The sequence below is a fragment of the Topomyia yanbarensis genome, chromosome 2 (genome assembly GCF_030247195.1).
Source record: "Topomyia yanbarensis strain Yona2022 chromosome 2, ASM3024719v1, whole genome shotgun sequence".
Taxonomy (NCBI): domain Eukaryota; kingdom Metazoa; phylum Arthropoda; class Insecta; order Diptera; family Culicidae; genus Topomyia; species Topomyia yanbarensis.
The window spans coordinates 115,647,207-115,665,644 of record NC_080671.1 but is presented as its reverse complement, the minus strand read 5'-3'; the positions used below and the strand labels follow the sequence as shown (position 1 = coordinate 115,665,644).

The 18,438-nt window shown below is 35.9% G+C and overlaps 1 protein-coding gene across 1 annotated transcript in view; it reads left to right on the top strand.

Moving 5' to 3' along the window:
• Window positions 1-18,438, top strand: part of LOC131679266 (uncharacterized) — a 358,718-nt gene that overhangs the window by 300,905 nt on the left and 39,375 nt on the right. The window contains exon 4 of the mRNA XM_058959973.1: window positions 7,465-7,566. Within this exon, the coding sequence (XP_058815956.1) occupies window positions 7,465-7,566 (102 nt within the window). The remainder of the gene's footprint in view (window positions 1-7,464; window positions 7,567-18,438) is intronic.

The following is an 18,438-nucleotide window of genomic DNA, read 5'->3' as shown; positions in this document are numbered from 1 at the left end:
GAATGGTTTCGTCTGCACTAATTTGTTGAGCGCTAAATGCCTGCCATGGTAGAACTGGATAGAGCCGGTTTCCGAAAGTCTAATCTCTATTTACACCTTCAGGATGCGAATGATCAATAATTTTATAATCACCGCATTTGGCTGGAGCACCAATTCTTGCTTCTGCTAATCACTAATCTCGACAGATTATTACAGCTACAATTAAAGTAACAGTCTCTTGTATTCTTCAGACAAGGCACACAATATAAAAGTTACTTTTTTGTTGTTCGCTTCGCACTGGCTCGAGCAAAAGCATAAAGCACACTGAATTTCGTGACCATTGCCTTCGGTGGTTAGAAATAGCCTTCTTTAACTTTTTCTCAATAATTTGTTCAAACCAAATAAGCAACAAGTTTTGTTAAAAGTCACCGGTTTTTTAAATTTATTTTTGAAAAATTTCGGGGGGGGGGGGGCTTTAGCCCCCTAGCCCCCCCTCTGGCTACGTGCCTGGGCCTAATGCGATGAGAACGTGAAAAATGCGACACATCAGATTATTTTGCGAGGGTGCATATGCGGTGCGTATTCTCATGAGAAAAGAAAAAGCACATAGCATGCGCTGGGCCATTCTTGTGAGCATGAGAGTAAACATATCGCGCGCAAAAAATTATAGCGCGCGTGCATCATGTCTGATTGTAACACCGTGTATATTTTTGAACTAGTTTGCTGAAAATGGTTTCATGAATACGACGTTTATTATTCATAACATTATTCATTCATGCAACATTTTCTGATTATTTACATTAAGTTCCCCTTAAGGAGGTCTGACAGTGCAAAATTAAAAAAAGTTAATATTTTTATTTTTGCATTTTTCGGATCTCTAAGATAAGAAATATATGCCCAAGAAAGGATTTACTCGAATTAAAACTTGGTTCATCTGCTAGAGTCCATCAAACTACCAACTATCAATTTTCACATGAAGCTGATGAAATCGGGGGTAGATAAAATCGGGGGTAGATAAAATCGGGTCTCCACTGTAATCTGAACTTTATTAATTTTCAATAAAATTTAAAAGATAATTTCAATTACCTCATTTAAGACATTTTCGGTGGTATCCAAAGGGGAAAACAAAGGCAGCCCTAAGTTTGCGCCGCCAAAACAACAAAAATGATCCATAAAAAATTGAAAAACGATCCATAAAAAAGTTGTCCATGTTCCATAAAACAAAACTGAAAATCCATAAAAAAGTGTGAATGATCCATAAAAAAGGGTGATTTGATCCATAGATTATGTAAAATTGAACCATAAAATAATCGCAAAAGAGCACTAAAATAGTAATAAAAGAGCAATTAAAATGAACCAATGCCCCATAAAAATATTGGAAATGTTCCATAAAACGATACATTTTGCGCCATAAATTAACTGACATTGATCCATAGAATATTAACAATGTACATTAAAACACGTCGATATGTTCCATAATATCGACAAAAGTGTTCCACGGTATTACAAAATGGAGCAATAAAATGTCAGAAAAAGTTCCATAAATTTGATGAAAATGTTTGCTAAATAATTTTTCTTGGTCCATAGAAGATGTAAAAATGAACATTAGAAATGATTCATATATCGAACGTTAAATTATGGTTCATGGATATTTACAAAACGATCCATAAGAAAATAAAATGTTAAACGATCCATTAATATGTGCTTATGCATCAGAAAAATTAAATTTAATGAATTCATGCGAAATTTTTGCTATTCGAACTAATAATAAAGTTTATTACATTTGGTTGTAATGTCAAACTACAACAAACAATGCATACATTATAGTTAAACTTCAGCTTCCGTACCTAACTAGTCAGCTAACTGACCTTAGCTAACCTGAAATCATTATGGCAACTCTTTAAACGTCAGGGTATTTATGATATTAGAGCGCTGAGTGTTATTAGACCACCTATACAGGCTGGCATGAGTCGCAAATACTATCTGAATAACTATCTGAAGCGAAAACGGACACTTTATACACGAACACTGACTAATGTGGCTACGCCACATCGCTTTCTTGTGCACTGTCCGACTTCGCTGCCGCTCAGTCGGCTTTTAACTAGCTATAGCCCCTATGTTTAAGTAAACCGGGCAAACGAGAGGACCTCAGGTTTGCCTGCAATTCCAGCTACGGGTTAATCAATGCCTCGTCCAACGGATCCTCAGCGGCTTTGCGCCGCTTCGGATCCTTGGCCTCGGATATGCGGCCAAGCCGCATCACACTAGCTCCCAGTATAAGCTCACTTGTTAAAACACTGTCACTGTTATGAGAATTATTAAGCACAACTTATTTTTTAAGTTTACCATAAAATTTCGCATGAATTCATTAAATTTATTTTTTCTAATGCATAAGCACATATTAATGGGTCGTTTTACATTTTCTTTTCTTATGGATCGTTTTGTAAATATCCATGAACCATAATTTAACGTTCGATATATGAATCATTTCTAATGTTCATTTTTACATCTTCTATGGACCAAGAAAAATTATTTAGCAAACATTTTCATCAAATTTATGGAACTTTTTCTGACATTTTATTGCTCCATTTTGTAATACCGTGGAACATTTTTGTCGATATTATGGAACATATCGACGTGTTTTAATGTACATTGTTAATATTCTATGGATCAATGTCAGTTAATTTATGGCGCAAAATGTATCATTTTATGGAACATTTCCAATATTTTTATGGGGCATTGGTTCATTTTAATTGCTCTTTTATTACTATTTTAGTGCTCTTTTGAGACCATTTTATGGTTCAATTTTACATAATCTATGGATCAAATCACCCTTTTTTATGGATCATTCACACAGTTTTATGGATTTTCAGTTTTGTTTTATGGAACATTGACAACTTTTTTATGGATCGTTTTACAATTCTTTATGGATTATTTTAAATATTTTATATGCAAAAGTACATTTTCCCGAAAACAAATCAAAGTTGTGAGCTAAACGAAAGCAATAAAGTGAAAAAATTAACGCTCCCCCCACCCCAGGGGCACGGTTCGAACCAGCAACCCTTGAAGCTTCCATTTCCCTCTCGAAACGTACAGGACCTACAAAGTTTGCATCTTCAGAGGCAATGGCGTAGCCAGGGGTGGTTTTGGGGGTCATACTACAATTCCCCCACCCTAAATTAGAATTGAATGGATTGAAACAATTTTAATTATTGTTGAGTAATTCAAATAGGTATTGTACAAAATAATTATGGAAGTATATTGTCTGATCACTACATTAAGAACCTATTGTTTCAAGCATATTGTGAATGTTTTGGATCATTGAAGAATTTTACAATGTTAGTGCATCTTTGATAAAACAATTTTAATGGATTATACTTCTAGATGTAGTTATAGAAAATTTACTGTCCAAGTAAATTTAGCTCGAGACCTAATATCTTCAACAAACTTTTCGAAAATGCTATTTCAAACAACTTTGTTGAAGACATGAATACTCTCAATTTTCAGAGTTGCGAAATATATTAGACTATATGTGAAAGAAAACTTTTAATACAAACTATTCTGATATTACTGTATTTGACAACTCGGCTGCTGTTTAGAAACAATAAAATTCACATTCTAGTCAAAGTAAGTAAGTCTCTGAAGCTAACAATATAAAATTATATCGAAAATAAATGGCTTTCTGAAAATTTTCTATATATCGTTTTATATCCTATTTCGATATGCTACATTCATGTAGCCTTCATATCTTTTAACAAAGTTGTTTAAAATCACATTAACAATAACTTCGCTGAAGACACCAAGTCTCTTACTATTTTTGAGGTATTAATTCTCCATAATTATTTCAAGGAGAATTAATCACTAAAATTGCTATATTAAAAGATTTGCTTTTGTATTATTTTAAATGGTGGGTACTCGATCAGAAACACATTTTTCAAAACTATATCCCGCATTGTTACTTGTTAAAAATTTCTGTTATTTTAACTACTAACGAGACCTAATTTATAACACAATATGTTACAAAAATTGTGTTCTGTTATATTCTTGTTATTTCATTCTGATCGGGTAGGGTGGATTTAATTTATTAAAATCTGAATATTAACGGTTTCATGATTTGAGTTCAAGTTTCGTAGTCTTTCAGAGAATTAAGGGGTTGCACCAGTGTAGAATTTAAAAAAAATCGATTTTTTTCATGACCCTTGAGAATGATAGGTATACCGAAAAATCGCAGGAGTAAAAATTGACAAATGTTCGATTGCTCAATTCTTCCGCAACGTCTCTTATGTATACCTCGAGTGTACTGAAACCTACCGGCGTTTTTCTCGAAACCTCATTATTGAGCTGGCCCGAAACGTAACTCGAACAATTAAAACAATTGAACAATTTTAACGACATTCAATTAGCTAGAGATTACTGGGTAAGGAATTTCCGATCAGAAGGGCATAACTGATTTATAACACCTGAAGTTATTTATTTCAAACATATTTTGAAACAGAACCTGTTATAAATCCGGCTGGTTAGTTGTTAAAATAACATAAAATAAAACAAAAAATGGCTAACGATAACAAAATTGTAACAAAGTTTGATATGATTTTATCAAAGTTAAAACTAAATGAGATATAATTTTTTTCCAAACTTAGAAACGTCCTCTGTAAGAGAACTGTATTAGATATAATCATCTAATGACAGTGACCTAGTAACAAACGATCAATTCATAAATTGATCGTTTCATAATGGATTATGTTATAATACTGATAGTAAAGAAAACTGTCCGCAATCTATTTTCCATTCCGTTATCTAAATATAACTCCAGTTGTTAAAAATATCAATCATACTTATAATAGTATTATTGTTTTATTATGCTCTTCTGATCGGGATAGTACTCAAGTGAGAGCAAGGATGTGAAGTATACAGATCGGAAAACTAGAAGTGGCATGGTCATTACTCATTAATACCTTACGGGCTTAACCTTTGTCTTCTGCTGATGAGGGTCGAGCTTAGGCAGTATAACTACGAATCACTAGAGATCACCAGCATGTCTCTTGGCATAGACAGACTTGTCCATCTTTACCGTGGGAACCGACCGTAAAAGAAAAATGTGACTAACATAGTCAAAATAAAAAAGAAAAAGATATTTGATGATTTTGAAGTTGTAATCATCAATTTTGTGTCGATTTTTATGACATATTCAGCGTTCTTTTACTAAAAAGAGCGCATTTTCGCGACGTCCATGTCATCATCGGTACCGCTTTCTTGCTGTCTTCGGTCAGGGGTTGTTTTTTGTTTCTTGTTCTGGGTCGCTGCTGTAAATCCTTTTTCATCGGTCACTGCTTCTTTATTGGTAATTCTAGTAGTTGGTTTGGGAGCGGTTGTCGTGGTCCTTGTCTTTCATTATTTCATTATTGGTTAATTGGTTCGTTGTTTTTGGTTTATCTGCAAGTGTCGGTAGCTACTTGTTAGAGTTGGCTGTAGTAGATGAATTTTGCCTAGTTGCTTCGTCGTATGTTTTTACGTAGTGGACTGTCTGGTTACAGAATTGGCATGTATGGGTCTACCCGGGATATGTGATCAGCGTTGTTTGCTTATAGGTTACGCCATCCTTTTGTGGTTTGCATTCGATAGTCATGTAAAAAAGTATTTATTAAGTCACTCGCATCCTCACAACACCAACGCCGTTGGAAATGGTGACAACATTTCACCAAGTGTCACTCGTAATAGAGTCCACTTCTCTGTATCGCGACAAAATTCGTTGATGTAATCTTCCTTAGTGCACGGTGCCAGATCGTGGATACGAACATCTAACATGTCATTTTCCATATGTAGGTGGATCTTGATTCTGATGTTATTAAATTCGACCTCGTGTTGCATGTTGTTCTTTGCAATGAAGTTTTCTGCCTGTGCTAAAATTCCAAACGTAATCAAAACACAGTTTTTGACGTGGTGTAGCTGAATGTACATAACTCCCACTAGATTAAGCTCCATATTAACTTGTTCTAGTTGTTCCACCTCCACTGTGGGTCTAACACGAGTTTTCTCAGAGTCGATCGAAATTGTGTTATCCCGTAGCACGGGCACTTTTGTTTTGCTTTGGCAGACTCATTTCACTGCGCAGCTGGGGGCGATGATACAATACTGTTTGTGCACTGGAGATAGAACAAAGCGCTGGTTTGCTTCGCTGGTGTCTATAGCGTAGTGGTTTTTGGCCTTTGCTTTGTTTGTGATCAGGAGATAGACTGACTTCCTATTGCTAAATATTTAATCGAAAAAACTTTAGTTTTAAGCTCTAGGTTAAAAATTGCGGGTGACAGCTTTCCTGCCGTGGACTTTTACTCGTCAACGGAAAAATGCAGTACAACCGCCATCTTGTAACAAAATTACTTGGATTTTTGTAGTTCAAAACTAGTACCTATTATAAATCCCATTTTCAAGATTTTAAATTACATCTTCATTGCTTCAAGAAAAGTTACCGGTTAATGCTCATTTCGTCTTCTACAGTGGTGTAACCCCCTAAAGAAAATCAAATATTAAAAAATATGATTATTATTTGTCGAAGACATTTGAGCTCTATGTCCATTGGTGTTTTCTAAGGATGGTTTTATTTATATATAACTTTTGTAGTTTAGATTTTTTGTTAAAATGACTACAGCAATACTTTCAAGCACTTTGAAAGAAAACAGCTGAGGAATTCCACGAAAGTCCCTCCGAAAATCTTTAAAATCGTGAAACTTTACACATTTCACCGGCATGGAAGCCTAAACCTTTTCCACAGTCAATAAGATTATTTTGACTCAAGCGCAATTTTTTAAAAGGGCGTAGACATTTCTACGTGCCTTAATTTCAATTTTTTTGTTCAATTACTCTATTTTAAACAGGAACACTATCTGAGAACGACTTATAGGGAATAAATACTTGTTTATGAAAAAAAAAAATATTGGAAACAAATGGATTAGATTACACTATCATTATCACCATCACATTACTATTGTTATCCTTCACGTTGAGAGAATTATGCACCACTTATGACAAACTTTGGCCAAAAATGGCCAATATGCTCGTTCAACTGTGTTGTGTCCGAAAGTTACAAAGTATGTTATCTTTTTTAGTTTCTTCGATTTAATAGTACGCAAACAACTATCAGCTGAAAGTGTCATACACCCTACCCTACCACATACATCAACCTGCCACCTTCATCCCAGTCGCGGAATACATTACGCATTTCAAGCACACTTTCATTCCACTCTTTCACATTTCGCACCTACTTTGTCGAACAAAACAGCTCGTCAACAGAGCTAGACAACACGAACCATGAACCACTTAACATCCGTTCAACGCAAAACGTCAAACAATTTCCACTCCGACACCCTCGCAAGGTGACAGCTGTGCATACATACATGAAAACGCTGTTGAAAAACCCCACAAGTACTGTAATCTCCATTTGCCTAACTCTTGGAATGTCTCTTTTTCGCTTTCCCCTTCTTCCCGCAGGTGTCCTGGATCCGGAGGAAAGACTACCATCTGCTGACGATCGGGGTGACAACGTACAGCAGCGATGAGCGCTTCAACATTATCCGCTCCGAGGATTCTGAGGTAATAATTATGAACTTGTTTCTGCCAGCCCCTGGTGGCGGCTGGGCTGGGCTGGGCTGGGCTGGGATGGGCTGGGATGGGAGCTGGCTGGCGACAAGGGATTCCAAATTCGTTCTTGAATAGGTAACAAAATGCAGGCTTGAGCGCTCGAGCACTAGCTAATGGGCTAGAATGGTAGCTAATTGAGACTGTTCTGTAGAGCCATTTTTTTCGCCAGCGTGTGTTCTCTTGGGACAGGGATGAATTCGATAGTGAAGACATTAAATTGAAAATGTAGAACCGATGTAATTCACCAAACGGTCATTCTATTAGCAACCTTGAAACTACGTCTCTCGAAATGCACATAAAGGAGCGTCGCAATTCATATGAATTACATTTAAGATAAAGTGACCAAACTTCCCGGATTTGGCGGGAGAGTTGCGGATTTAAAGAACTTGTTCCACACGGCTCTCGGCAATTGGCCCAAATTTTCCAATACACTAAAGTTTTTTTTTTACGCGGTTTTTTTTTGCGCGGTATTTTTTACGCGTTTTTCATTTACGCGGTTTTTGAAATTTACGCGGTATCCATCAACGAGGTTCCCTTTCACGCGGATTCTTAAATTTAAGAGGTCTTCATTTACGCGCATATTGAAATTTACGCGATTTTCATTTACGCGGATTTTGAAATTTACGCGGATTTTGAAATTTACGTGGTTTTCATTTACGCGGTTTTCATTTACGCGGCATGTATCCCCCGCGTAAACAAAACCCTGAGTGTATTCTAATTTGTATTTCAAAACACCCCCGAACCGTTTTCACGCATGAGCACACTGGGCTAGGGTCAGGGCCCTGGGTTTTTTAACCCCGCGCTTAGGATAAACCTAAAGTCATACTAGTTGGATACCCTTCGTTACTAAATTGAGAGGCAGAGATAATGAGCTAAACCGATTCGAAGTTTACGAAATACGCCAGCTCGAAATAATTTCTGCTATCTAGCGAACCACCAATATGTTGGCCCTGTTTAGGGCCATCAATGTGACACGTGAACGCCAAGGCAGATTTGTCTATCTTCTGGGTTAGGAAAGTGAATGTTTTGAAAATAAATCCAGTCATTTATAGTATGCTCCGCGATATCTGTCATAGGTCGTATCGTCGACTAAATTCAAATGGAAGCTGAAAGCATTCTCTTTGTAGATTCCGATGACAATTAGCGACATGGGTTATACGAGGATATTCTTTTTTTGTTGAATTTGTTGTGTTATATTTTTGGATAGCTTTTGCTTCGATTCGGGCAATAAAAATACTCGATTGTTTCGATCTGGGAAAACATGGTGTAACATAAGACTCACGCTTAACATTCTAACTATTTACATGACTAGCAACAAGTACTATACCACAAATGGAAACAGCACTGGATATCATCCATTTAAAATTTCACCATTTAATTTATCTTACCATTGAAGATTTCATATAAATATTTATATTCTCAGAAATAAAGTCTAACTTCATATTATAGGTACAGTACAGAAGCAATATCTCTAATAGTTACCATATCGCATGGACAGGTCAGGTATATCACAAATTGTTTTAATTTATGCAGGACCCCTATCGTTACACTAAACTAACACTCCAAGCACGAGTGTTGATTATCAAGCAGAGACCATCTTTGAATCATGTTTTGTGGCGGTTCCATGGTTCACCTGGTGGCCAAAACACCCCAGCGAATTTTACTATGTTGCAATTATAAGACATTATATGGCATGCTCAAATAGATAATCATTTGCAAAGCGATAACCCACTAGCAACCATGAAAACCTTTCTTCATATCGCACAAAGAAATTCAATCAGAAGAGGTTTTCTAATTAGTGTCTACCGTTCCAAGGCTACATTGAGGTGGTGTACGCTAACTGGAAAACATGGTCGGTGAAGCGTGTGTTGCAAACAGCTTTCATCTGTCGTTTCGCTGGAAGTTTGCACAATCACATCACTGCACAATGGAGTAATTGAACGAAATATTTGGTCAAAAAGTAAATAGCACTTTAAGCTTTGTTCGCTATGTAGAAGTGGTAAAAAAATATTAATTAGCTTGGATAACTTTCGAAGATTCAACAATTGTCAAGAAGCAAATTTCATTTTTACTTTTCTTATGAACATTTCCCTCGCACCTAAATGTTATAAAAGTTTCCTAATCTATTTATGATGGTTATAAATATAATTCTTTCGATTTTGACCAGCTTTTAGAGCTTGACTTTGTGCGTCATAGAAGTACTCTGCCAACAAGAGAGTTAGATATAGAATTGGAATGGTAGCTCATCGCGGATCCACAGATTGTAGCTTCACTACGTGCTCTATGTTGCGATGGTGTGTAAATACACACCGCTCACCGGTTCATTTTGTTCCCCGCCAAACCCCCTGCCTTTCTTCATTACACCTAGAGTGGGTTAATGCTACCCGAACGATGGCTTTTATCGGGACGGATTAAGATAATAACAAACGGAACGCGGCGCGCGCTCATGACGCGGAAAAGCTTCGTGTTAATTGTTTCTCAAGATAAAAGATTGCGAGGTACGGTGCCACCATGGCCGAAGTCGTGGGAATTCGGTGCAAACACCGGCGGGGAAAGCGAAAATCCGTTGAATTTTCACGACAAAATGATAGTTGTGATGATTCGGCGTTGCGGGATTCATTTGGGAAAGCCCAAAGCTTTTAGTAGAATTACTTTCCCTGTTGAGGGAAGCTGATGCACATGGCCGAATTTAGGAAAAAAAAATCCCACTGATGCCGTAATCATCGTTGATCAATAGTGTGGCTCACTTCAGTTGACTGGCTTCGCCGGATGGATTGAGACTGTAGCTTGGGTTCGGAGCTTTGCATATATTATCAGACAGCAAACGCAAACATTATTCTCTTTTACTACTATGATTTCTATCTTTCTCATACATAGAAATGCTAGGCAATCACATCTGAACGCAACTGTCTAATAGAGGCGTGATAGGCCGAGTGGCATGTGCCAAATGAATCACTTCGCGAAGATCGTGAAATCTGTATCGAAGTGTGTGTCAAACGATGATAAATACAATTTTCTCCTAGATGACTGAGCCGATTTCAGGGATTAGGAATCAGAATATAGTGGCTAGATTGGCACGTTCCTCATATTATTCGGAGATTTGTGCCTTGCCATGTTGTCTCATCACTTTCCTGATGGGAAGGGAAAGAAAGGCGAAAAAGGTAGAGATAAGGAAAATGGCAGCACAATACAATCATAACACAATACAATAAACTGGCTGGATTCTTCACTCTCGAAAGAATAATGAACCCTACTGATGAAGCCTATAGTTCTTTACCACACTAGGTTAGGAACAATGGCATATCCTGGAGATTTATCTCTCATTTACTGGTACTGAGAAAACGAAGTCAATCGCAACACCCGCTCTAACCAATTCGATCGCCCATTCATTTTAAGTAATAACAGAATGACCGGGTACCCATAAAAGATAGATACCATTTGAAATACTGAGTTCTTCGATTTGATTTCGACATTCGATTATTAATTACTAATCTCAAATCTGTCGAACTGAGTGCTTTTAGGGCACTCTGATTGTCAGATCAAAAATAAATTCTTTCACAGCGAATCGCAGATTTCTGCTTGGAATACTGTACATGACAATAGACTCCAGCACCGGCTGGGCCCTCCAACAAAGAAGCGTCAGTGTAACAAACTACATATGCATTCTTCAAGTTGTCGCTCCATACAGCCAGATAGTCATTTATTGTGAGGAAAAATTCTTATATCAATAGTTTGAAAAAAAAAACTGCATTTAAGAGTAAGTCACTAAGAGGCTAGTTGCATGCTCTATTGGACTACTAATCTCTCACTCACATCAGACAGTTTGCATAGTTTTAGATTTGACAATAAATATAAAATCATCGAGCTGAATAATATAGATGGAAATGTTGAGGTCTTATAATGCCAGTTAATGTATATAACACAAATAAACGAAGCATTGTCGAAGCAGCAATATTTGTATACTCGTTAAATGAATATGAATAAAAGTAGTTTTTCTTCATTTCATGAGCTGTTCGCTGTTCTTCTTGAACAATTGCAACATGAGTGTATGTAAGCACTAGTCATAGCATGTGCATTTTCTGCATCTAAATCCAAACGAGTTTTCCAATGGTAAGCGTGTGGTTTACTTTTTTTACTTGGGAAAATGATTCTTCTAGTTTCGATTCTGGCCACCCTCCAGCGTACCAGATCAAAAAAGTGCAAACATTCACGCTCTTGTCACGCGATGCCATTGCCGTCGAAATATGGGTATCAACGAGATAAATTATGCCTGACGTATTTATGCTTGCTAGGGTACACCCAGCACTGCAACTTGGAGTCTCAGTTTTGCGGCTTTTGTCTATGCTAGCAGCCATGTCAGCGAATATGTCGCGGGAAAGTTAAGTTAAAAAATTTTCAGACTATTTCGGACAAAGCCTTCAATGTGGAGAACCAGCAGAACACTATTTCGCAAAATTTTAAATAAACGTTCGTTGAAGAATTGTCTTTAATATATCTAAATCAAGTGTCTGAAGGTGACGGACAGAGTATTTTTTCGGGCTTTTTTTTTTTGAAATCAGTTGACAGTAGGTATTTGAAGGCGACGGACGGTAGGTTGTTCCGGAAGACTGTATGTCTAGAAAAGTTTACTGAGTAGACGATTTATTAGGAAATTCAACCCGCCTCTATCATGCAACAATACGAAGAATTTATTTTAATATTTATTTCTTTATATTTATTTCCGACGGTTGGAAATTTGTAATATAAGATTTCCAAGAGAACTGACCGAATCTCATTTCATATAAATTCCTGCCGCAGTTCATGAAATCAGTCGACGCTAGGTGTTTGAAGGCGACGCACAGTGGGGTTGAATGCTACTTACGACACTCAAAACCTCTAGTGCCCCGCGTTTGCTTCCTAGAGGATTAGTGTCTTCAGCAAAGTATCTTAGATGTAAATGAGAATTATTTTTGATAACTTCGTTTTTGTTCTAGAAGGTGAAGTTGTTTGTTTTCATGTTTTTAAAATATGGTCGGTGTTAAGTCAGACCGAACTAAGTCACAAAACTCTAAAAAATTAGATAATGATAGCACTGGATAAAGAATTTCTTCAGCCAAATTCGACTTTTACCAGATTTGGAATATGTTACAATAGGCAAGAGCTATGGCGAAAATTAATTTCAAGTGCTGCGATTGAAACTTCAAACTAATTTTTTATCTAAATCAATACAATGTCACTTAGTCCTGTCTGACATAACACCGACCATATGTACCATAGACACTTATACTCTATAACCTATGCAGATGGCGCTACATGAAATTTCAAAATTTCAAAAAGTATTCAAAGAAATCAATTTTAACATTTTTTATGAATTTTTTTTTGGAAAAAAAAGTTTTATTCCTAAATCATCAAAAATGTTTAATAAAACTGGTTCTAAAGAATGATAAATGTAATCATTATATTTAAAGGGATGTTTTCATCAAAGATATTTGAAAAAAATGTCCTTCAAACATTTTGTTACGGCGCGATAGCGGCATCTGAAATTTCAATTGTTAATAGTCCAGACCTCGATTGTTATAACTACGAAGAGAAAAAAGTTGGGCAAACTATTGCCTTCTTCCTACAGACATATGAAATAAGGAAATTCACGTGAAATAGTTCTTAGTTTGCTTGAATATTTTTGAAAAGTCTAAAAAAATGTAAATATTTTCTTGTCTTTGAATTCAAATTTTGGATTGAGAATAAATTTATAAAGAAATTTATAAAGTAGTTTTATTCAAATACCTGCTGTATCTTGTGCTTTCAGCAGTTTGCCAAATAGTAGTGATGAGACACAGAATTAAAATAATCATTATTTCCATTCAAGATACTTTGCTGAAGATACAAATCCTCCAGCATTCTGCCCTACTGTGCGACGGAGAAAGTAGGATACTATATAATAAAATAGAAAGAATCATAAAATTACACCATTCACCTTTAATTCTTTCGTTGCCAACTGAATGTCTCAATAGTGAAATACTTTTCAGCGTCACACTTGAATTATAGGAGAATCGATATGTTGTATAATATTTCAAAATACATAATTTGAAATGACTAATAACATCAATTCTCATAATAGCTACAACTTCTAGACACCCAAACATCTCAATGCGTGGAAATCAACAAATTCCATCATTTAATTACACACCATTTAAAATTCGATACATTATAAACATTATTGGCATACTTTGGAACCATTAAACCTTCACTTGTGACTTATTTATTTAATGAATTTACTTATATTTAGATGAAAATGTCGGCAATTTTGTATCCGCCATTTTGAATTTTGAAAATCTGACATCAAAATCGTAATCAGCGCTCCAAAAAACCGTTTGTAGGTCAATGAAAAACATTTTCGACTTTTGGCCAGGATTTTAGGAAAATCCGCCACTGTTGGACGGAGGGAAATAATTTCCGGACGTGGCCGATTCATGATCGCGCGAACACGGACGTTTGTGGGTTTGCGTTTGAGACCGCGTTTGAAACTTCGAAAGTGCTCAAACGTTTGTATTATTACCTGGGTGTTATCAAGTTTGCGCGATCGCGGATATAGGTGTGTGTGTGGTTGATCGAGAAGGGCTTAAGCGTTCGTATATTAACGTGTTTGTCGCGTGTGATCGCACATGGACTACTTCGAGTGCACAAAACTTGATTTTGTAACCGTGTGGCCATTTACATATTCGCGTGCGTTCTTGGATGTACGTTAATGGGTTTGTCACGTGATCCTTCCTCAAAACTAAACAAGAAAATAGAGAAGTAATAATGGAATATTTGTTTAATGATATAAACTCTTTTCAATGGGATTCAATTCTTGATTAATTAAAATATACTTAGTTGCTAAATTAGACATTATCTTCTAACATACTGAGTTTTATTGGATTCTGAGATGAATATGACTTTCATTGGTTTAGTTTTAACTAAAAATGCACTGAAAAACAAACAGTTTGGACAGGTTTTTTTTCAAGCAGCTTTTTTCAACGCCCCTTGAATTTTTGACGGTAGGTAAGGAACATAATTACCTATCTTGGAACAAAATTTCATCCAAATCAAAGATGGGTTTTTTTATAAATCGCCTTAAATTTTTAAAATCGATTTTTTTCAGAGTAGGAGTCGATGAGGAATTTTTTCAATATTTTTTTATAATTTGACTAATTTTGTGAAAATCACTCCCACAATATTTTTTTGTAGGATTTGTCAGTTTTAGACTATAGTCATTTGAAAAAATTGGTAAAAAAAAGTTTCACCCTTTTCAAAAGACAGTCTAAATAATTTTTGGAAAAAAAAAACAAAGTATGCAAAGTGGATTTTTGTTTTTTTGTTTTCGGTCACCGTTGATAAATGCTATCCCCAAGTAGCAATTCTAGTTTTATAGTACACTACAAGCACATTCTAAGTTTTAAGAAGGTCTTCTAGAGTACCATAAAACCACAATTGTTGCTAGGGATCGTTTTTGGATTGATGATTGGTGATTACATTAATCACCGAAAACATCAATCTAAAAAGGATAACAAAGTGACTTTTTGTGACAAAGTCTTCATGTACAGAAAGTTTCATTAAAATCTGAGAGGGTGCTGCCAACTCTGAATACGATTTTATTAACGCACGATAGCGGCATCTGAAATTTCAATTGTTAATAGTCCAGACCTCGATTGTTATAACTACGAAGAGAAAAACTTGGGCAAACTAGTGCCTTCTTTCCACAGACATATGAAATAAGGAAAATTCACGTGAAATAGTTCTTAGTTTGCTTGAATATTTTTGAGAAGTCTAAGAAAATGTAAATATTTTCTTGTCTTTGAATTCAAATTTCGGATTGAGAATAAATTTATAAATAAATTTATAAAGTAGTTTTATTCAAATACCTGCTGTATCTTGTGCTTTCAGCAGTTTGCCAAATAGTAGTGATGAGACACAGAATTAAAATAATCATTATTTCCATCCAAGATACTTTGCTGAAGATACAAATCTTCTACAAGAAAGTTTCTTTAAAATCTGAGAGGGTGCTGCCAACTCTGAATACGTTTTAGCGCGAAATTCGTCGTATTGAAATAACTTAGCCTTAGAATATGTTTAGGAAAGTTATTGTGCTTTACAAGGCCCTTCTTTTCGTTTGAACAGAAGCTAGGGTGGTTCTAATTTAAGGCAAGATTTGAAAACGAATTTTGTAGCGGTTCGGGATAGAGTTTGACTGCCTTCGATGGAGTTGTAGAACAACAGATTTTAGAAAGAAATGCTGAAGACACACAAGTTCCATCTTTTATACTTCTCATTGCACGACAAATCCAAATGTAAGCTTTAGGGTGTGCCTTAAAAAAACTGTTTTATATCGATAATTTTTGTAGTTTTCATTTTACATTACCAGTACAGTAGTCCAGCGCCGTCGAGAGCCGCGCCGGGCCCCGGGGTTTGAAGTACTGACGGGCCCTACCATATATGACTTCTTATTTCAATATCGATTAAAGAAACTATACGGATGCAACCGTTTCAATTAAACTATTTGTTATGAAAATTGTTTATTTGACACGATTCAACGCGTTAGCTTAACAGAGTCGTCAGTATTTTAAACATGTAATAGATGGAAAAAATAAAAATTAATAAAGGAATATTTGTGTCTGGCCATTAGAATGACTTGCGACCTTTTTTGTGGCATTGCCATACAGTCCATATCGGCATTGTTCATGCTCCCTTGACGCACAATAATGCTGCCCAGAATCAGAGCTTAGAAAAATTGACATCCCTTCGTGAGCTTGAAAGAGAAACAAAATTCAATTCATGCCCGCCGCGATGAATCGAATGTTTGGTTTGTTTCCCTCGTCCTTTGCTTTTCGGTACAACGCATTCATGTTCGCATATGTTCGGTTTCAGGAGCAAACTGAATCTTGTTTCTATGCTAGCTCGTCGCTGTTGTGCTATCTTATGACAAGCGCCATTTAGCACATTTCGAGAAAAACGATTTTTAAAGTTTGAGATTGAATATCTTGAAACTTAGAAATTGCACAAACAATTCAAAGAAGGCAATTGATGCTTCTATCTATTCTGTATTAATCTCTCAAATATTACGAAGATCGGTTGACTATGTTGCGAGTTTTCACTATAAATGTGAACAAAAGTCACACTTACACGTGCCATAGGCGTGTATTGATGACAAAATTTGTAGGGTGTCATAATCGTGCATGGAAAATTTTCCATAGAAAAAAATCAGCAATTATTAACTTTTATTCATATCTTTGGCTTCATTTGGTCTATAAACAATCGATGAGATGCATTTTGAAGGAAATGAGTGAGGGAATTTAGAAAAAATAGTTATTTTTGGTTACAGTGTTGCCAAATATGCTACATTTCCAGTTTAAAACTTAACTTGCATTTTTCTCACAATTCGTGCATTTTTGTTTTGAAAATGAGTATGCCATTGTGTTTCTCAGATAGTTTACATATAAAAACATCTTTTACATCAAGATAATTTGAGCCAATCCCTAGACACAGTCAATTGAAGTAAAAAATGAAAAATTTCTCAGCACGTTTCTCGCTATATCTCAGTAACCAAGCAGGTTGTCAAAATTCTGTAAACGCCACTTTGCACAGTGGCTCAAAACAGCGTTTTGAGGTACTTAATTCACTGGAGTCAAAACTGTCCATATTAGTGATTTCACATATCCTACTATGTTTGTGTGTGTAAAAAGCGCCATCTTTTGGTGATATTATCTTTTTAAAAAAATGATCATAGTAGGCTATAGAAAATTTAACTTTTGAACCGAAAGAGATAGCGCTTGGCTGTCTTCGACAAAGTTATAGAGGAGAGTATTTTTATAAATTTTGCAGAAAACATGTTGTCTCTGTCACTCATAGTAATCGAGTTATGAGAAGTTCTCTATGGTGAACTCCTTCATTTCCTATTTTTACTCATAACTTTTTTATTTCTAATTTTTCGTATTAACAATGTTCTAAGGTATTTTTTATCATCATAAAACACACAACTTTTCCGAAGAGACCAGATAGCTGTGAATGCTGTGTAAAGACTTATAACTGATTTTGATTTAATTTTGGCCTGTTTTTGAACCCGTGTGACTTCACATCGGCAAAAATTGTAATTATACTATCAATTATTCTAATAGGACTAGGTTTCACCTACAAAACAAAGGTAAAATTGTTTGTCCATAAGCACCCGTTCACAAGTTATACACTTTATGTCTGGCCTTCCTTTATGTCTGGCCTTCCTGAAGTCGCGTGCATGGCTCACTGAACGAGTAGGCGCTGGTGTTCAAAGACGCTTTCGCTTGATTTCCTGAGTGACGCGCACTCTGTGTACTAGTGCGTCTACCGAAAGGTTAACACTGATATTGAATGATTTTCCAATGGGTGCATTAACCGGCTGGATATTTTCAAATATTTCAGACTGTGGTGAAGGCAGCAATTTTATGCATAATCTTTTTTGCCCTGAAGCTAACTTTCATACGATAATCTGGACTGAGATGAAATTGTATGTCACCCATTGGAAATCGGTTTTGGAATCAGTTGTTACATTTGCGCTGACATTCAGAGAGAAAACATTCCGAATGCGATGACTGGGATCCAACAGCGAAATCTGCTGTTAAAAGACTGAGACAGAGAGTTGTGAGAGAAAGAATTTCAACTTTTGGTGGAAACTAATGGGTACATTAAGTATCTAGTTAAATTCCCATATTTTCTGCATCAAATGTGTACACTGCAACCTCCATTTACAAATCAAGCCAAGGGTTCGTAAATTAAATTAGTTCGTTTTTTGGGATTTAGATCGTAAAAAAAGTTCGCTTCACATTCTTATTAAAA